The sequence below is a fragment of the Chiloscyllium plagiosum genome, unplaced genomic scaffold (assembly GCF_037043375.1).
Source record: "Chiloscyllium plagiosum isolate Xiang-an unplaced genomic scaffold, Cpla_swu_hap1 HiC_scaffold_2, whole genome shotgun sequence".
Lineage (NCBI taxonomy): Eukaryota > Metazoa > Chordata > Chondrichthyes > Orectolobiformes > Hemiscylliidae > Chiloscyllium > Chiloscyllium plagiosum.
This window is the reverse complement of record NW_028270140.1, coordinates 122,535,486-122,557,519: the sequence shown is the minus strand read 5'-3', so window position 1 is coordinate 122,557,519 and position 22,034 is coordinate 122,535,486. Positions and strand designations below refer to the sequence as shown.

Sequence of the window (22,034 nt, the reverse complement as noted above, 5' to 3'; positions counted from 1 at the left end):
CTGCTCCTTAGATGCTGCCTAACCTGCTGTGCTTTTCAAGCGCCACACATTTCGACTTCTATGATTAAGGCAATGATAAATTCATCATTTAAATGTTCATGAACTGAGTATCAATGGTGGTTATGCTGCTGTTATTAGACTGCTGAATCCACCTCTCTAATTTCAAATCTAATGTTGATTTTATTTTTGTGCACCTCTTTTGCAGCTGTAAACTTGTATACCTCGCTATGTCAAAACACCCCATGATCTGTGTGTCCTTGTATGCTGTGATCTGCCTGTACTGTTCACACAACAGAACTTTTCACTGTATTTAGGTACATATGACAACAATAAATCAAATCAAATCAAAATCACAACATAAAGTGTCAGCAGTGGTTCAGTTGCTGCCTCACTTTCCTTTTAGTAATAAGGCTTTAGGTTCAAATCCCAGATGCAGGATTTGAATGCAAAAGTCAAAGCTGATCCTTTGTTACTCAGGATGGTTGGATGGATCATCTTTCACATGAAATGTTAGAGCAAACCCCTGTCTACCTGCTTGGGTGGATATAGATCCTGTGGTATTATTTTGAGGACAAGCAGACAAGTCATTCTCAGTGTTTTAGCCGATATTCATCCCCCAGTCAACTAACAAAAGAACTGAATGTCTGGTTGTTATTAACCAGATTGTGTTTCCTACCCAACAACACCTTCCCTGACCTTACTCCTGACTGCCCCGGTGACGTCATAGACACCGCTCCCCGTCGCCTTGATCCGACCTCATTCCCATCAGCCATTGCACCCATCAGCCGGGAGGGGGGGGGGGGGGAAAGAGTGCTGCGTCATTTCCGGGTGTGGCAGCTGTGGTGGATGTTGACAGTCCGGTGTTGGAGTCGCTCCGCCTTTCTCTTCCCGCTCCAATCTTGGCGGCGCTGACCGGTATCTCCTTCTCCTGCGTGACAGTTACCACGTTAACTTTTCCCGGGCACGTCAGTCCGGTGAGTGCCTCTCTGCCAGCCGGGTAGGTTCACTTTAAATCAGAGTGTAGTACACAGTGTGGTGATAATTAAGCTCTAAATGGGGAACTGATTGTAAACTTGAAGCAGCCCTTAGTTCCACTGTCAATAATATTATCCCTTCTATTGACAAGAATTGCATGGGACCGTTGGGTGTGAGGTCAGACACGGGAGGAGGCCATTCAGCGCCTCCAGCCTGGCCCATTGGTCAATGAGAAGATCATGGCTGATCTTTGTGTCAATTCCATCTGCCCACCTTTAATAATGAGTCCCTGATGACGGTAATGGGTTAAAAGATTGGATTCTGAAACTGGAAACCTGTGATCAGGGTGTGCAATGTTGGAATTTTGCTATAAAGGGCCAGAAGATTTAGGAACAGAAGCAGGCCATTCAGCCCATCGAGTCTGCCCTGCTATTTACTCCTCTAATCTTCCTGCCTACGTTCATAACCTCACATTTTGCTGCATTGTTCCTTCCATCTGCCAAGTTTTTGTCCACTCAATCTGCCTCTATCACTGCAGTGTTTGTGCCATCCTCACTGTTTGTCTACCCACCTATTTTTTGGCATCTGCAAACCTGACTGTAGTGTATTCATTTATTTTATCCAAGTCGCTAATACATATTGGAAATAATTGTAGCCTGAGCATTGATCCCTGTGGCACTCCACCAGTTACAGGTGGCCATCTTGAAAATACCCCTTTACCCCAACTCCATATCTTCTATTAGCCAATTCTCTTTTCATATTAATATATACCTCTAACACTATGGGTTTTTTTAATCTTAAGTCGAATCTGGTTGGTGGCAGGGAGCAGTGGGAGGGAGGGAGAGGGGCTGGGAAGGGAGGTTGTTTGAAATTGGAGAACTCAATGTGGAGTTCTGCCCAAGCAGAAGATGAGGTGGTGTTATTCTTCCAGTTTGCAGTTTGGTTCATTGTGGTAATGGAGGAGGCCAAGGATGGTTATGTCGGAAAGGGAGTGGGAAGGGAATTAAAATGGGCAGTGACTGGGAGGTCCAGTTGGCCCCTGCATGCCTGGCTGAGATGCTCGGTGACAAGTTCCCTAAGTTTACATTTGGTCTCCCTGATGTAGAGAAAACCACATCAGGAGCATCTGATGCAGTAAACGAGGATGGAAGAGAGGCAGGTGAACCTCTGTCTCACCTCGAAGGACTGTCTTCATTAGTGAGATGGACCTGAAGCAGATTTGTGGCAACTGGGGAGTTGGGTTTGAATTGGTGCAGTACCTGGCAGCATCGGTGGGATCTGCTTTGTTGAGGTCCAGTGAAGACTCTGTGGTGGGGCATTGGTGGTGTGGAAGAGTGCTGACTTTTCATTAATTTTTGTTCTGGTAGCGGTGGCAAGGCAAAGAGCCCATGACGGAGTACTTAACAAGAAGGACTGTAAACTGTTCCTTTAGTACTTCATTTTTGTGCCTTTATATTTTGTTTTGTTTAATTCGACACTATGCAACATTTTTAATGCTTTCGTTACAAGATACATTTGGCAATAAATAAATCAACTAAATTAAGACAGATAATATTTAGTGTTTGTTTTGTTGACTTGCATAGTGCTGTGATCCCAATTGATGGTAAAAGTGGACAAAACAAATCCCAGGATAAAGTTGGGCTTGATAGACATATTTAATTTTTGCAATTGGTTAATGTGGTGGTTAGTCACTGAAATATTTAATTGAGCTGTAGATGTTATTTTAGAACAGAATGCAAGTTTACGTTGGAAGAGGGAAGAAAAGACAAAGCTATAATATGTAAAAGAAAATTAGCTCTTGACATAAACATGTAGACATACTTTTCAACCAATTTACCAAACTGTCTCACCTATCTAGAGAAATATCATTCCTCTCAGCCTATTAAATATTTGCCAATGCATTCTAATTTCTTTTCCTTGAATTGCTGAGTTCCTTTACTTTTGCATTCGTTTTTGAGTCTGAACCTCTTTCAATTCTGATGGGCTTAACCTTTTCAGTTCGAACAACTTGAAGACTACTACCTGAGCTCTCCCTGCTAGGAAATGCCACAGACTGGAAACCATTTCTGCTGAGTTAGATTTCTGAAACTGGACTGAAAATCCTACTTCTCTTGCTAGGATAAAAACTTCTCTTCTGAACTGAACTCTTTAGTTCAAGGCTGTCCACTAATTGCCTTAATATGTTGCCCGATCTGTCATTAACTCAACAGAGTAAATATTGTCCGAAAACATGACGGAGGCCTTCTAGAAAGTGCATAGATTCATAGAATTCCTACAGTGCAGACAAAGGTCATTTGGATCATAAAGTCTGCACTGACCCTCCGGAGAACATCCCACCCTATCCCTGTAACCACACGTTTATAATGGTCAACCCACCTAGCCTAACATCCCTGGACACCATGGGGCAATTTTGCATGGTCAGTCCATCTAACCTGCACACCTTTGGACTGAGGGAGGAAACCAGAGCATCCAGAGGAAACCTATGCAGACATATGAAGAACGTGCAAACTCCACACAGTCACCCAACTCTGTTATTGAACCTGTGTTTGAAGTCATATGCCATCTTAGCAATGATGTATTTATGTCATGGTCCAAATGATTTTATGGACTTTTGAAAGATTTACCTTTACAGAACTAACCAAAGTCTGCCTGTTTTTGTTTTTACTATATCTGAAAAATGGTAGCAGTTTATTTTCCATGTTTATCACAGTAGTAAAATAAAATTGCTTGTTTAAAACCATGGAATCCATGGGACCGCGAGTAGTGTTGGTAAATGCTTTATTCTTTCAGTAGATACTAGGGGATTTCAATTTTGTCTACTTTACTGGAGAGGTTACTGGTCTATAGCTGGATTATAATAAGTATATTAATGACCTAGACTTTTACAGGACATAATTTTGAAATTTGCAGAAGATAATGTGAAAACTTCAAAAGAAGATAGGTTGGTGGAGCAAGTAGCAAAAAAGATTTAATGTAAGAGAAGTGATTATCTTGAGGAGAAGAAGGAAGTGGAGATGCAATATAAACTAAAGGATGCAATTCTAAAGGTGATGCAGGAGCAGAGGAGCCTGGTTTACAGTCTTGATTAGATTCCTACAGTGTGGAAACAGGCCTTTCGGCCCAACCAGTCCACACTGACCCTCCAAAGAGTAACCCACCCAGACCCAATTCCCTCTGACTAATGCACCTAACACTATGGGCAATTCAGCACGGCCAATTCACCTGACCTACACATCTTTGGACTGTGGGAGGAAAGCGGAGCACCCAGAGGAAACCCACGCAGACACAGGGAGGATGTGCAAACTCCACACAGACAGTCACCCGAGGCTGGAATCAAACCTGGGACGCTGGTGCTGTGAGGCAGCAGTGCTAACTACTGAACTACCGTGCCGCCCTTGAGTAAAGCAAATAATCAAATTAACTAAAGAAACCAGCCCTTAAAAGGCACTGTAACAGAATGCAAAAACTACAAAGAAAAGTTATCAAAATAAAATAACTGAGCTGTTGGTATACTGTGGTGTACTGGCCTCAGTGTACTGGCCTACACCATATGCTCCATCTCCAAGATCACTTAGGTGCTACGTAACTGTGGAAGATTGGCAGGCAGGTACCTTGGGCGCATATGTGCAACAATTTCTGATGGAAAGGCAGGTTGAGACAGTGGTTTACAATTTCATTGGGATTGTGGGCTTCATAAAAGGGTGTATAGTGTTGTAGGTAATTTGCTGTAGATAAAATAATGCTTGAATTTAGTAGAAAATAAGACTTCAGTTTACTTTAGCAAAAGCTTTTGGGAGGAGCAAGACACTGAATACAGTGTAGCCAAGCTTCTCATTAAGTGTTGAGGATTTATACATTTTATGTTCCACCCCCTTCCCAAGAGTTATGTACATGCCTTGCCTTCAGAGAACCGACAGCATGTTCTGGGCCATTGTTTGTCGCAAAATGTTTCCAAGATGTCTGTTGGCTGTTGCATACTACGATCATACTTTGCTCAATAGCAGGAACATTTACAATGACAGGAAGAACCTCTCTGCAATTGCTTGTGGAATCCAGGTTTTGTACAGTAGCAAAAATATGTTTTCTGCAATTGTTTGCAAAATCTGAGGGTCACTCTACAGTTAGCACAGCATTTGTGCATTTAACCCTTTAATTTCATGCCTTCAATAGAATACACAAGCAAGGAACACAAATTAAGCGCAGGAAAAGAAGATATGGCCCTGCTCCAAAATTCAATTATAATCAGGGCTGATCACTGCAGACTTGGTAACTGCATTTATCTAGGTAAAAACAATGACTGCAGATGCTGGAAACCAGATTCTGGATTAGTGGTGCTGGGAGAGCACAGCAGTTCAGGCAGCATCCGAGGAGCAGTAAAATCGACGTTTCGGGCAAAAGCCCTTCATCAGGAACACAGGCCGAGAGCCTGAAGGGTGGAGAGATAAGCGAGAGGAGGGTGGGGGTGGGGAGAAAGTAGCATGGAGTACAATAGGTGAGTGGGGGAGGGGATGTAGGTGATAGGTCGGGGGTGAAGGATGGAGTGGATAGGTGGAAAAGAAGGTAGGCAGGTAGGACAAGTCATGGGGACAATGCTGAGCTGGAAGTTTGGAACTAGGGTGAGGTGGGGGAAGGGGAAATTAGGTAACTGTTGAAGTCTACATTGATGCCCTGGGGTTGAAGTGTTCCGAGGCGGAAGATGAGGTGTTCTTCCTCAGGGCATCTGGTGGTGAGGGAGCGGTGGTGAAGGAGGCCCTGTACCTCCATGTCCTCGGCTGAATGGGAGGGGGAGTTGAAATGTTGGGCCACAGGGTGGTGTGGTTGATTGGTGCGGGTGTCCCGGAGATGTTCCCTAAAGCGCTCTGCTAGGAGACGTCCAGTCTCTCCAATGTAGAGGAGACCGCATCGGGAGCCAAGGTTACAATAAATGATATTGGTGGATGTGCAGGTAAAACTTTGGATGTGGAAGGCTCCTTTAGGGCCTTGGATGGAGGTGAGGGAGGAGGTGTGGGCACAGGTTTTGCAATTCCTGCGATGGCAGGGGAAAGTGCCAGGATGGGAGGGTGGGTTGTGGGGGGGGGCGTGGACCTGACCAGGTAGTCACGGAGGGAGCGGTCTTTGCGGAAGGCAAAAAGGGTTGGGGAGGGAAATATATCCCTGGTGGTGGGGTCTGTTTGGAGGTGGTGGAAATGTCGGCGAAGGTTGGTAGGGTGGAAGGTGAGCACCAGGGGCGTTCTGTCCTTGTTACGGTTGGAGGGATGTGGTCTGAGGGCGGAGGTTCGAGATGTGGACAAGATGCGTTGGAGGGCATCTTTAACCACGTGGGAAGGGAAATTGCGGTCTCTAAAGAAGAAATGGCTCTCTGCCTGTATTCCTGATGAAGGGCTTTTGCTCGAAACGTTGATTTTACTGCTCCTCGGATGGTGCCTGAACTGCTGTGCTCTTCCAGCACCACTAATCCAGAAACTGCATTTACCTGTCCACTTCCTTATGTACCGTTAAAAGATTAAATTGGACTATCTTTCTGGACTTTAATGTAATACTAAAGCATTAAACTGCACTGACTGAACATTCTGGAAGTGGATGGGGATGACATTCATGATTCCCACTCCATTCAGACAGTCATTTGCTACTACTCCCCTACTATTATCAAATTAAACTATCATTCAGTATCTTCCATTCAGAAATGCTTTCACAGCCATCCCCCAAAGCGAGGACAAATCACACCTGCATTGTCTTGGGGAATCACTGAGTCAGGAAATCATCTGCATATTGATTCCCAAGGATTAGGGCATTTACATTTGCATTATCTCTGAGGGTGATCTCATCCTACCATTGTACCTGGAGTAAGGTGTGGTTATGTGGGGGGAGTGAGCAGAGTATCTGTGAGCATTACGAACTGATCTGTATAAAGGGGATGTTTTTTCTTTGTTCGAGGCCAATTTGACTTGACTTTGCATGCCTGCGAGGAGATCAAAGGGGTCACCTAGCTTGTATGGTGTTGGTGTGTGTGAATTACATCTTGTGCGTGAGACTTTGGGGAAAGAGCCTAATATTTATACCTTGATTTGCTAAGACCAAAACATTTGTCTATTGTGGTAAAGCTATATGAAGTACTGGATTGGCCTCAGCTGGAAGATTGAAGGCATTACTGATATTGCAAAAAAGATTCTCAAGGATGAGAAACTTCATTTGGGTAAATAGATTGGAAAAGCTGGCATTATTCTGTGGAGAGATTTGATAGAGATACTGATAAGCATTGGAAATCTAGATAGCAGAAGAGAACAGTTCACAATGATAGAAGGAGGATGAGGAGAGGGCAATGAATTAAGATGATATGCAAAAGAAGTGATGTGAGAAAGAACATTTCTTTGAAGTGTGTGGTTGGATCTGAAATGTGCTCACTGAGAATGTGGTGGAGTCAGATTCAAAAGAGAGCACAAGTTTACAAGATTGAAGAAGAGTGAAAGGACAGCAGTAGGTGAATTGCTTTTGCAAAACTTCAGCCCAAACATGATGGGTTGAATGATCTCCACTTATGCTGTTACTATTCCATGCTTTTTATGGATTTAATTGTTGGTTGTAAAGTATTTTTAAAAAGGCTGAGTGGGTAGGAATGTACAACACTAGATAGTTAGGACATCCTGGGAGACAAGCTAATTCAATCCGCTGAGAGGTACAAAACTATGAAATGAGTTATTCTGATTTGTGAATCCATGTGCTACAAATGAAAATCAAAGCTAACATGAAGGGCAGCAAAGAAAAACAATGATCAATTAAGTATGTGAAAGTAAGAAAATTTATTTCAGTAGGACGCTCCAATCAAGACACCACACGTGGAAAACCCAAGTGGTTTTGTGTTGGTAAATCTATACATGATATCGATTTTAGTTTGGATATATTTGTGCAGAGAGGGCATAATGCTTATTTTCCCTTGTGAATGTTTGATCACCTACTGTGAATGAAAAACCTCAAGAGGAAATGCTTATCTTGACCGAGTAATTGTTTATGATCTTAAATGAATTAATGAAGAAATTAAAAGCGAAATGAAGAGGAAAAATGGCTTGTACTAAGTCTGTAAGGTGAAAAATGGCAGAATGTGAAGGAAATAAAATGCTATTTTTAACAGATTGTTAAAAGGATGATTGCTGTGTAATTTTTTTTAGAATGACATATTTCACTCACTTTATGGCACTGCTACTAGTTAATTTCCTGCAGCTTTTAGAAATTTCAGAACTCCAACTCTTCCCTCTTCCACCACCCACCCTCCTCCTTTGATATCACTCTGTCAGCTGTCTTGGCCGGAAATTTGACATTTGGTTAATGACCCTTTCGGACTCTCCTTCAATCCTTAAAATACATTTCTTTAAACAAACCGTTAGTTATCCTACCCAATGTTTTATTGTTCTACTCAATGATGATTTCTGTCTGATGTTTCTGTAAAGATACAGTTAATTCATTGGATGTGTGCATTGCTGGTAAGGCCACTATTAATCAACCGTCCCTAATTGCACTGAAGATGGTGGGCATTCTACTTGGAAATCATGCAGCCAGTGTGGATAGTTACATCCAGTGATGTTCCAGATGGAGTTTCAGGATTTAGACCCAGTAATGATGAAGGAATGACAATATATTTCCAAGTAAAATGCTAAATAGAAGTTCTTACTAAGGATGAAGTTGAAAGATATGTGGGAAACTTAGGCTTGCAACTAAACCTGTCCAAACATTGAAAAGCTGTTCTGCTCCAAACTGCTAGGGTCTTGAATGATATGCACAAAATAGTATACAAATTAGCTACAGTGACGATCAAGTGTATAGTTTTCCACCAGACCATAGGTTAAGTACTGCAATTGTCAGCCTGGAGAGAGACTTTCAAATGTTGGAAGCAGTGCAGAGCAAAGCTAGTAGGCTAATTCCGAGTGTAGGGGTTCTGCATTGAGAAAAGGATTAAGAGGATTGGTCATTTCAATTTAAAAGAATACTGTTTGAAAGTGAGTTAAATTAATACACAACAGTGTTAAATGTAGCAAAAAAACAGGAATGTGACCAATGATACTTGTTAAAGTTTAATCAGAGGAGATAGATTCATATTAGAAAAGAGATTTGAGGTCTGTTGTGAGGGAATTCTTCGTGTGGAATAACCATTATTTGAGAGTGGTAGAGGCAGAAGCCCTGAGAATATAAGGAATAATTATATGTTAAGGTGGGAAAGAAATGGTGCTAGGAATACTGTAGTTGAAAACATTAGATCTAAATGTCTCCACCTTTTTGTCTTCCCACTCTACTTCTAAAACTCCTTAAAGTCGACATGTTGACCAAGCTTTTGACCAGCTATTCTAATATCTCCTTAAGTAGCTGTGTCAGATTTTGTTTTATAGTGCTTCTTATAGTGCCTCAGGGCCTCTGTTTTACTAAGAGATGTTGTATAGATATCAGTTATTAAAATGGGTCAAATGACTTGCACCCGTATTATGTTGAGAATTTCAGATAATCAAAATTGGGATAGAATGTTTGTAAGCAGTGTTGCTTTGCTTCGAATTATAAACTAAGAATGTGGTTTATGTCAATTCAGAATTATTTAAATCAAGATAAAAGGCAAAGACCAGGCTTGTTTTCACCTCTAACCATTGAATCAGTGTAAAGCGTAACATATTTTCTCTCTCCTGATCGTGATGTACATGAGAGATCTAAAGGTTTCACTAGCAGATGGGCTGGCCTCATCATGCAATTTTTTTTTTACTGTTTTCCATAGCTGCTGGGAAATTTTATAATGGGTGTTGGATATGTAGGGGTGAACTAGGAGGTACTAATTTATTGCCTATTGTATCATATGCTCTGTAAATAGACTCTCAATTGGCCAAATTCTTTGGGATGTGATCATAAGGGATGAACTGACTATAGGTTTATTTGCAAAGTTAGAGGTGTTCCAAGTGACCATTTGTGCAGCAATATACTCGTTACATGCTGGCTGAATCCTAATTTTTGTTTTACCACAGCAATAGGTTATTAATTACTCAAGGTACTAGTTACTTAAGCAATTCAAACATGTGTCTTTTCTCCTAATGTGCTATCAACAACATTCAAAACTTTTCATTGCTTTCTTTTGGAATTAGATAATTTTTCAGTGCAGGAATGCATTTGGTCCATTACGTTTATACCAGTTCTTTTGAAAAACTTATTTTTCTGTAGTCTTTGAAATATTTTAGCAAGTTCCTTTTTAAATCTATAATTTCTGCTTCTGTCCATTTTATTGGTTGAAATATCTATATCCTAATACCTTCTGTAGTATTTTTGTCCAGAAAAAGTGTGTTCCTTTATGGTAATGACATTAAATTTAATCTTCGTATTGGACCTGTTAAGTTTCTCTGGATACTAAATTCTTAGGTTCTAATTTATGAATGGTTTAACAATGGTTAATACTTGCATTTGTGGAAAGTACGCGCATATCTTGATGGTTGTGTAAAGTCTAGAACACTAGCTGTGCTAAGCACACCACTGTCTCTCAATATTTGATCTGTTACGTTCCACTTAACCTGGTAGTGGGCCTGCTCAATGAAGAGGTTGAGGGCAGGTAATAGGCCAGTGCGGGGTGTCCAGGTGGATGCAGTGTGTTGGAGGTGGGCGAAGGGGTCCTCGGAAGGTGGGCGGGAGTCCTGATTGTGAAAGTAAGCTCGGAGGCGGCGGAAGAAGTGTTCGACGTCACGGCGTGTATTAAATTCATTGATGGGTGGGCAGAGGGGGATGAAGATGAGTCCTTTGCTGAGGACTGATCGTTCGTCCTCAGTGAGGGGGATGTCTGGAGGGATGGTGAAAACTCGGCAGGGCTGGGAGCTGGGACCTCACACTGCATCCACCTGGACACCCCGCACTGGCCTATTACCTGCCCTCGACCTCTTCATTTCCAACTGCCGCCGGGACATTAACCGCCTTAACCTGTCTACCTCCCTCCCCCCACTCCAACCTCTCACCCTCACAATGCGCAGCCCTCCAATCCCTCTGCTCCAATCCCGACCTCACCATCAAGCCAGCAGATAAAGGGGCGCAGTGGTAGTCTGGCGCACTGATCTCTACACTGCTGAAGCCAAACGCCAACTCGAGGACACCTCTTCCTACCGCCCCCTCGACCATGACCCCACCCCCCATCACCAAACCATCATCTCCCAGACCATACAGAACCTCATCACCTCAGGAGATCTCCCACCCACAGCTTCCAACCTCATAGTCCGGGAACTCCGCACTGCCCGGTTCTACCTCCTTCCCAAGATCCACAAGCCTGACCACCCTGGCCGACCCATTGTCTCAGCATGCTCCTGCCCCACTGAACTCATCTCTACCTACCTCGACACTGTCCTATCCCCCCTAGTCCAGGAACTCCCCACATACATTCGAGACACAACCCACGCCCTCCACCTCCTCCAAGACTTCCGTTTCCCCGGCCCCCAATGCCTCATCTTCACCATGGATATCCAATCCCTCTACACCTCCATCCGCCATGACCAGGGCCTCCAAGCCCTCCGTTTTTCCTCTCCCGACGTCCCCAACAGTACGCTTCCACCGACACTCTCGTTCGTTTGGCCAAACTGGTCCTCACCCTTAACAATTTCTCCTTCGAATCCTCCCACTTCCTCCAGACCAAAGGGGTAGCCATGGGGGCACGTATGGGCCTCAGCTATGCCTGTCTCTTCGTTGGCTACGTAGAACAGTTGATCTTCCGTAATTACACCGGCACCACTCCCCACCTCTTCCTCTGCTACATTGATGACTGCATTGGCGCCACCTCGTGCTCCCAGAGGAGGTTGAGCAATTCATCAACTTCACCAACACATTCCACCCGGACCTTAAATTTACCTGGACCATCTCTGACACCTCCCTCCCCTTCCTGGACCTCTCAATCTCCATTAATGACGACCGACTTGTCACTGACATTTTTTACAAACCCACCGACTCCCACAGCTACCTGGATTACACCTCTTCCCACCCTATCTCTTGCAAAAAATGCCATCCCGTATTCCCAATTCCTCCGCCTCCGCCGTATCTGCTCCCAGGAGGATGCGTTCCACCACAGAACACACCAGATGACCTCCTTTAGAGACCGCAATTTCCCTTCCCACGTGGTTAAAGATGCCCTCCAACGCATCTTGTCCACATCCCGCACCTCTGCCCTCAGACCCCATCCCTCCAACCGTAACATGGACCGAAAGCCCCTGGCGCTGACCTTCCACCCTACCAACCTTCGCATAAACCAAATCATCCGCCGACATTTCCGCCACCTCCAAAAAGACCCCACCACCAGAGATATATTTCCCTCCCCACCACTTTCCACCTTCCGCAAAGACCGTTCCCTCCGTGACTGCCTGGTCAGGTCCACGCCCACCCTACAACCCACCCTCCCATCCTGGCACCTTCCCCTGCCACTGCAGGAATTGCAAAACCTGTGCCCACACCTCCTCCCTCACCTCCATCCAAGGCCCTGAAGGAGCCTTCCACAACCATGAAAGTTTTACCTGCACCTCCACCAATATCATTTATTGTATCCGTTGCTCCTGATGCAGTCTCCTCTACATTGGGGAGACTGGATGCTTCATTGCAGAGTGCTTTAGGGAACATCTCCGGGACACCCGCACCAATCAACCACACCGCCCTGTGGCCCAACATTTCAACTCCCCCTCTCACTCTGCTGAGGACATGGAGGTTCTGGGCCTCCTTCACCACCGCTCCCTCACCACCAGACGCCTGGAGGAAGAACGCCTCATCTTCCGCCTCGGAACACTTCAACCCCAGGGCATCAATGTGGACTTCAACAGTTTCCTCACTTCCCCTTCCCCCACCTCACCCTAGTTCCAAACTTCCAGCTCAGCACTGTCCCCATGACTTGTCCTACCTGCCTATCTTCTTTTCCACCTATCCACTCCACCCTCCACCCCCAACCTATCACCTTCATCCCCTCCCCCACTCACCTATTGTACTCTATGCTACTTTCTGCCCACCCCCACCCTCCTCTAGCATATCTCTCCACCCTTCAAGCTCTCTGCCATTATTCCTGATGAAGGGCTTTTGCCCGAAACGTCGATTTTACTGCTCCTCGGATGCTGCCTGAACTGCTGTGCTTTCCCAGCACCACTAATCCAGAATCTGGTTTCCAGCATCTGCAGTCATTGTTTTTACATAATTGAAGTATAGCCTACCTACCAGCTTCCGTCTTGATAAATTGTAACATTCTTTTTGCTTTCCTAATTACTTGCTGTACCTGCAAGCTAACCTTGTGCAATTCATGCACAAGGACATCCAGATCCCTGTGAATCTGAATTGTGCAATCGCTCATTAGTTAGATGATATGCTTTCTTTTACTCTTCCTGCCAAAATGGGGCATTACATTTCCCACATTAATACTCCATTTGCCATGTCTTTGCCTACCCACTTATCAATATCTTTTTGTAACCATATTGTATCCTCTTCACAACTTGCTTTCTATCTATTGTTGTATCATCAAATTTGCCAACAATTAGCTCCATTCCTTCATCAAAGACATTTATATAAATTATAAACAGTTGAGATTTCAGCACCAATCCCTGTGGTGTATCTTGCATAAGTCTCAAATGCACCACCTCTAGTCAGCCAATCATCTGTCTGTGCCCATACGCTACCCACTACACTGAATGTTTTTTTTTGCAATAATCTTTGATTTTGCGCCTTGTCAAATGTCTTCTGGAAATCTATGTGCAGTACATCCACTGATTCTCTTTTATCCAGAACACGTTACCTCTTCTAAGAACTCCAATAGACTAGTCATATGATTTCCCTTTAACAAAACTATGTTGACTTTGCTTGGTTACCCTGAAGTTATGTAAGTGTCCTGATATAACTGCTATAATAATAGTTTATAATATTTTGCCTATGACGAATGTTCAGCGAACTGACTGATTTAGCTGCTGCTTTTTGAATAAAAGTGTTAAGTCTGCTTCTCTCAATATAACGAGAATGCTTCCAAATCGAAGTTTTGGAAAATTAAACCAATGCATCAACTATCTCATTTAGCTAATTTGCTCAGCATCACTTCTCTGGTGATTTCTGATGTTCCTAAATTTCTTCCTCCCTTCCATTTCTTGATTTATCTTAGCTTCTTGGATGTTACTTGTAGTTTCTATAGTGAAGACTGTGATAGGTTGAACCAATACTGATTTGATTCATCTGTCATTTCCTTATTCCCATTACCAATTCTCCTGATGGACTTTTTACAGAATCGAGTGGGCAGTTGTTTTGGGAAATAAATTTCAACATAAGTAAATGAGATTAGCACCATTGGTAGGAATAGGCAGATCACTTATTACTAGAAAGGTGCAAGCCTAGTGAGTTCAGAGAAACAATGGTATCTTGGAATACATGAGCATTAAACACGAAAAGTTATTTCACAGGTTAGCAAAGTTCTCCCAAAGAAAAACCCCAATCTTTAGGCTTTATTCCAAAGGGGATAGAATTGAAGTGTCGTGAATGTTTGCTAAATATATGCATCTGCAGCTGACAGATTGGTAAAGATGAGATCAAGTATGTTTTTCCCTCTTGGTTCCTTCCCCAATTGTTACACACCTAGTCTAACAGCTATGTCCTTCAGGACTTGACCAGCTTGACCAGTCGCACTGCTGCCAAAGCATTCTCGGTGGTGGAAATTGTTATCCCCACCCAAAGTATGTTTCCGCTGTTGCCACCCTCTGTTCTTCCTTCAGGTGTTACTCAACATGGAGGAGTACTGATTCTTCAGTCAAGGGAGGGTGTGTAAGACTTCATGGGGTCCTGCGTCACCGTTGAGCACTCGCGGGGCAACTCCCTTCTGACTGTATACCACTGTGCTGCCACCTCTGCTGGGTCTATTCTGCTGGTGAGACAGGGCATATACAGGGATGGTGATAGAGACATCTGGGACATAGTCATATTCACAGAATCAGACTTTATAGACAGTGTTGGGCTGTTGTTTCACTAGTCTGTGAGCCTGCTTTCCTAATTTTGGCACCAACCCCTAGATGTAAGAACATCTTAGAGGGTTGACTGGACTATTTCTGCCTCTTTTCTGGTGCCTAGTTTGATGCCAGGTGGCGTGTCCAGTTTTATTTCTTTGTTGAAACTTCACAGCTTGATTGATACAGCTGAGTGGCTTGGTACGCCATTTCAGAGAGTACTTGAGTGTAAACCACATTACTTGGTGTCTGGAGTTGCATGTAGGCCAAACCACCCCCACCCAGGTGAGGGTGGCAGATTTCCTTCTCTGAAGGACATCAATGAACCAGGTGGGTTTTACCGACAATTGACAATATTAGATTCTTAATTCCAGACTTTTTAAAATTGAATTCTAATGTGAGCATCTGCTGTGGTAGAATTCAAGCCCAGGTCCTCAGAATGTTTTTGGGTTTGAGTTTTTGATTAGTAGTCTGGTGATAATATCACTAGGCAGGGCCCTCCCCTATTTGGCTATTCCAGTACAAGTACTCTTCTGTCTAAAATTGAACTCATCCAAAACTCTGCTTCCCTTTACTTAGCGTGAAGCAACAATCCTTTCCCCAGTTACCCTCTGCACATTTACCTATACTGGCTTCTGGTGCAGCATCACTTCAAATGTAATGTTCTCATTCTCATGTTCTTGATGGTTCCTTGAAGTTGTCTGAGAATACTGGCTGGCTATCTTACACTTACGTCAGTTTCTCCACAGACTTGTTTCGAGATTTTCTGGTAAAAATAATCCCACTTTAATGCTTAATGATTCCTGCGGTTCTTAGTAGCCTCTAAATATAGATCTTCCATAGTTACACTGGCACCATTCCCCACTTCTTCCTCTGCTACATTGATGACTACATCGATGCCACTTTGTGCTCCCATGTGGAGTTTGAACAGTTCATCAACTTCACCAACACATTCCATCCCGACCTAAAATTCAGCTGCACCATCCCAGACACCTCCCTCGCCTTCCTGGACCTCCCACCTCCATCAACAGTGACCGACTCAACACTGACATCTTCTACAAACCCACAGAGTCTCACAGCTACCTGGACTACACCTCCTCCCACCCTGCCTCCTGTAAAAATGCTATCCCTTATTCCCAATTCCTCCAAATCTACCGCATCTGCTTCCAGGAGGACAAGTTCCACCACAGAACACACCAGATGGCCTCTTTCTTTAGAGACTGCAATTTCCCCTCTTACCCCAACAAGGCCAGAACCACCCCCCCCCCACCCCAGTCCTCACCTCCCATCCCACCAACATCTATATACATCGCATCATCCTCTGCCATTTCCGCCACATACAAACAGACCTCACTAGCAGAGATATATTTCCCTCGCCACCCCTATCCACTTTCCGTAAAGACCATTCCCTCTGCGACTCCCTCGTCAGGTCCACGACCCCCACCAACCTATCCTCCCCGACCGGCACCTTCCCCTGCCATCGCAGGAATTGCAAAACTTGTGCCCAAACTTCCCCCCTCACCTCCATCCAAGACCCCAAAGGAGCCTTCCACATTTACTGTATCCATTGCTCCCAATGTGGTCTCCTCTACGTTGGGGAGACAGGATGCCTACCCGCAGAGTGCTTTAGAGAACATCTCTGGGACACCTGCATGCACCAACCAACCCCACATCCCATGGCCGAACACTTCAACTCCCCCTTCCAGTCCACCAAGGACATGCAGGTCCTGGGCCTCCTCCATCGCCGCTCCCTAACAACCCCACGTCTGGAGGAAGAATTCCTTATCTTCTGTCTCTGGACCTCCATCCCCATGGCAACAATGTGGATTTCACCAGTTTCCTCATCCCACCCCCACTTCCCCCCCCCCCCCCCCCCCCCACCTTATCCTAGTTCCAGCCTTTCAACACAGCATTGTCCTACCTATCCATCTTCCTCCTCACCTATCAGCTCCACCCTCCTCTCCAATCTATCACCATTACCCCCATTTCCATCTACCTATCGCAGTCTGTTACCTCCCCCCCCCCCCCCGCCTCACTGCTGCATTCGTTTTTGCCCAAAAAGTTGACTCTTGCTCCGCAGATGCTGCCTGACCTGTTGAACCTTTTTAGCACCACACTCTTGACTCTAAATATAGCTGTTAAGATGATTCCGACTGAAAAGTTTAGATAGGTCGAAATGTTTTAATAGAAATTATTATTTTTAAAAGAAATGCATTACCCAGAGCTGGTAATGTATTGGTGTTATCTACCTTGTGCTACCTTGGACGCGGTTTGAGTCTGAGATGAGCATTAAATTTCTTGTCATGTCTGCAGCATGTTCAGCCAGCTGTAAGTTGCAGATAAAATGATAATTGCCCTATGTTACATCCTTTCTGTACCTCTCCCAAGTTGTAAGCACTCCTTGTACAGAACCTTGGTTACTGAGAGCACAGACAAATGTTTTGCAGTATAAGCACTATGTCCACAATTTCCTGACTATTAAAATTTATGAATCAGATATCACGTGGGCAGCATGGTCCCAATAGCACTGTTTCATCCTGGAACGTGGCTTTCGAATAGTGAGTCCCAGGGTGCCTTACTACAGAGAATGAAAATCAGTCGAGACCTCCCCAGTTACATTTCCACATTTACTTATGTAGCAATTTTTCTGTCTAACAAAACGTTTTAAGATTGATTCATTTTTGAAAAGCAAAATTTGTAAGTGCAGCATAATTCAGAAGTGGGCTACCAAGCTTCCACTCAGTATTTTTAATTTGCACTTTACCAAATTGGTGGATTAGGGCTTCTGAGCCCAGGGCTCATCTACTCCGTCTGCTTTTTATTTCTTTTCCTTTTGTTCTCTCTTCTCTTGTTTTTTTTTTATTGTTCTCTTCTATTTTATTTTAGTTACCTGTTGGCGAAGAGCTTGGTCTTGGCAACAGGATCAGCGTAGCAGAGTGGGCCCAGCAGTGTAGTGGCATCGGAGGTGAGTTTGTGTTCCTGGTGGCTTCTGCATCTTTGAGGCAGTCTAGTGCTGATGAGTGGCTGCTCTTGCAGAGGTGAGTTTGTGTTCCCGGCGGCATTTGCAACCAGCGCAGATTCATGGAGGTGGCGGCTGAGACAAGTTTGGGCCCAGTGTGAGACTCTGATGCATCAGCGCAGTGGGCCAAAGCAGATTCAAGGCAATGGCGGAGTAAAGTTTGGGCTGGTGCAGTACCCAGCAGCATTGGTGGCATCTGCATTGGCGAGGTCCAGCAAAGGGCTCAGTGGCGAGCCGATGGTGGTGAGGTGGCACCAAAGAGTGGCAACTTTTGTTACGGTGGAGGCTGAGTGAAGGAGACTCATGTCTGGCCACCAGGCCTGTGGCCCATGATGGGACACTTAAAAAGAAGGACGCTGTCTTTATTAATTTTTCTGCATCTATATTCTATGTTTTGGTTTATTTTTCTGTGTTTTAACATAGCACTGTAGAGTGGCAACACTTTACAACACTTTTTTACCCACTGTACTTTGAAACAGGATGCACGTGACAATTAATAAATTAAATCTAATTTTATGACTGACCATTGAAATCTCCTTTCTAACTTACGTTTTAATTTATCCAAGAAATATTAATATCTATGGATAATTACTACGACCAATCCTTAGCAGCTTGAACATGTTTTGTATTCCATTTGTTTTAGAGCTGAGAGATGTTGAGGTGGTTGCTGGGAGGAAGAGACGTGCAGGAGCCAGTGGAGGTATTGTATAAAGGATTCATTCTCTCTCTAGTCGATCATTTTGTTTCCTACTTTGCTTTGTGCATCTACCAGGTAGAAAACATACCATATATTTCCTCAAATAATTTTCAGGAGTAGTTATAGCAGCTCCCATTCCAGTTTTACCCTTTGTGTCATTAACTATCTAATGGATGGAATCAGTTAGAAAATCAATATGACAATGATTTTCCAAACGCTTTCTAAGTTTTCATTAAGGTACTTTTTAAACTTTCAGTGCTATCCTGAATATGACTGACCTGGAATTCTTCTTTTTGACTCCGCATAGTAATGTCATTATTATACTGTCGTCTCATTTGGCCTTACTGTCTTTCCTATCTTTTACAATGATAATCTTTGTACTTTTTAAGTTTCAAATTTCGGTTCAATTTTACAGTACTGAACAGTTATGGAAAACTATGACAATTATCCCTTACCATGCAATAACCATTTTATAATTAATTATTTTACTTTTAGAAGTCTCTGGTCCTCTGCATCGGTGATGAACAGCTACAGAATCCCTATACAGAACTACAGGTACTAAAAGGCCACAGTGATATTGTTCGCTTCATGGCATGGATTGATGATCTCAGGTTAGTTTTAGAAAAAACTTTATTTGAAGTTTGAAAATTTCATAACAATTCTAATGTTATGGAATCTTTCCAAGTGATTTCAAAGAAGCCCAGTGATTCTGGTCTAATTATGAATACCTTGTGGATGTAGTGGAAGAAAGAAGGGAGAAGATATTATATTTGCAATAGTTATAATCCTTTGTTTAATGAAAGCCTAATATCCTAACATTCTTTTCCAATATTAAAATAGTTGTTTAATAATGTCTGAACATTGTAATGGGGAGAAGGTGGAAGAGTAAATGGATTGATTTTGTAATAAAAGTTTTAATGTGTTTCTTAAATGATTAATTTCTCAGATGTATCTTATTAATAAGAAATTAGTAAATAATGTGAAGCAAAAATAGAAACTCAGCAGGTCTAGCTGCATTTGTGGGGAGAACGAACTCTTCAGAAAAGTCACCTTCCTCTCAGATGTTGCCAGAACTGCTGAGTTTTGCCGGCAATTTTAGTTTCTGTTACATATTGCCATCATCTGCAGTTCTTTTGTTTTAACTTAGTTAAAGATATATCTGGAAATGTGTCGCTGGAAAAGCGCAGCAGGTCAGGCAGCATCCAGGGAACAGGAGAATCGACGTTTCGGGCATAAGCCCTTCTTCAGGAATGAGGAAAGTTTGTCCAGCAAGCTAAGATAAAAGGTAGGGAGGAGGGACTTGGGGGAGGGGCGTCGGAAATGTGATAGGTGGAAAGAGGTCAAGGTGAGGGTGATAGGTCAGACTGGGGTGGGGGCGGAGAAGTCGGGAAGAAGATCTCAGGTTAGGAAGGCGGTGCTGAATTTGATGGATTTGACTGAGACAGGGTGGGGGAAGGGGAAATGAGGAAACTGGTGAAATCCGAGTTCATCCCTTGTGGTTGGAGGGTTCCTAGCCGGAAGATGAGGCGTTCTTCCTCCAACCGTCGTTTTGTTGTGGTCTGACGATGGAGGAGTCCAAAGACCTGCATATCCTTGGTGGAGTGGGAGAGGGAATTGAAATGTTGAGCTACAGGGTGGTTGGGTTGGTTGGTCCGGGTGTCCCAATATATAGGCCTCCTCTATATTGGGGAGACAGGCCGGCTACTTGCGGAGCGTTTCAGAGAACACCTCTGGGACACCCGGACCAACCAACCCAACCACCCTGTAGCTCAACATTTCAATTCCCTCTCCCACTCCACCAAGGATATGCAGGTCTTTGGACTCCTCCATCGTCAGACCACAACAAAACAACGGTTGGAGGAAGAACGCCTCATCTTCCGGCTAGGAACCCTCCAACCACAAGGGATGAACTCGGATTTCACCAGTTTCCTCATTTCCCCTTCCCCCACCCTGTCTCAGTCAAATCCATCAAATTCAGCACCGCCTTCCTAACCTGAGATCTTCTTCCCGACTTCTCCGCCCCCACCCCAGTCTGACCTATCACCCTCACCTTGACCTCTTTCCACCTATCACATTTCCGACGCCCCTCCCCCAAGTCCCTCCTCCCTACCTTTTATCTTAGCCCGCTGGACAAACTTTCCTCATTCCTGAAGAAGGGCTTATGCCCGAAACGTCGATTCTCCTGTTCCCTGGATGCTGCCTGACCTGCTGCGCTTTTCCAGCAACACATTTCCAGCTCTGATCTCCAGCATCTGCAGACCTCACTTTCTCCTTAATGATATATCTGGCTATTAAGATTCACTCTGGTGTTTGAAAAATTCCAGTCCTAAAGCCATTGTATATTTTCCATTTACAACCGCAGTTAAAGCATTGGCAAATTATAAAACCATACTTTTTTTGGTATAATTCAGTCACTCTGGCAGTCTGATAATTCTTTCCTGACTGTTTCTAGTTCTTGCAGTGGAATGTTCTAATCTGTGATGCCAAATTGGCACCAGATTTGTTCTTTAGATTTTTGAATTAAAACTAACATGGATGTCAGGATTAGAAATGTACAAACTAACAGTGGGACTCGGTCATTTAACCCTAAGGACCTCTTCTCCCATTCAGCATGAACATGTTTCTAGAATCACCAACCAAGAAAAGCATTCCCCCTGCATCTAATCTGTCCTGTCCTGTTATAATCTTATACCTTTCAATTAACACCTGTCTCATGCCTAAATTCAAGTGATAACAGTCCCAGTCAAACTAATCTGTCCTCCTAGGACAATCTTGCCCTGCCTGGTATCAGGTTGGTGAACCTCTGCAACACTCCCCTGCAGCAAATTCATCCTTTCTTTGACTGGTGAACCAGACTGCATGCAGTATTCTAGATGTGGTCTCACCTAAGGCCCTGTATAACTGTGGTAAGACATCCCTACTTCTGAATTCCATCTTCTCTGCAATAAAGGGCAATAACCATTTGGCTTTCTAATTCCTTGTTCCTGCCTCTAATTGTACGTCTACATTTGTCAGTATATCACCACTTTAAATAAAACTCTTCCTTTTTGTTTTTTATACCGAAGTGTATAACTTCACATTTAGCCGCACTGTACATCATCTGCCATGTTTTTGCTCGCTCACTCAACCTTTCTAAATCTCATTGAAACCTCCTTGCATCCTCCTCGCAACTCTCAATCCTGTTCAGTTTTGTGTCATCAGGAAACTTGAAAATATTGCATTTAGTTCCCTCATCAAGGTCATTTATGTATATTGTAAATAACCCTGAGGCTCAGGCACTGATCATTTTTGTACCACACTAGTCACTTCCCGGCATTCTGAAAATAAATTTATTCCCATTCTGTTTCCTGTCTGAAAACTAATTCTTGATCGATGCCAACTTCCTATTCTGTGTACT

At 43.7% G+C, this 22,034-nt stretch overlaps 1 protein-coding gene across 4 annotated transcripts in view; it reads left to right on the top strand.

Moving 5' to 3' along the window:
• The first annotated feature begins 838 nt into the window (after positions 1-838).
• The window catches only part of wdr41 (WD repeat domain 41), a 62,743-nt gene continuing 41,547 nt past the window's right edge, over positions 839-22,034 (top strand). The window contains exons 1-4 of one of the 4 annotated variants that reach the window (XM_088000351.1): positions 839-974; positions 17,808-17,886; positions 18,584-18,640; positions 19,133-19,248. In XM_088000351.1, coding sequence (XP_087856477.1) covers positions 18,593-18,640; positions 19,133-19,248 — 164 coding nt within the window. In that variant the 5' untranslated portion in view covers positions 839-974; positions 17,808-17,886; positions 18,584-18,592. Of the gene's footprint in view, positions 998-17,807; positions 17,887-18,583; positions 18,641-19,132; positions 19,249-22,034 lie in introns of all 4 variants that reach the window. The other 3 variants (XM_088000350.1, XM_088000352.1, XM_088000354.1) reach the window with 3 other exon arrangements.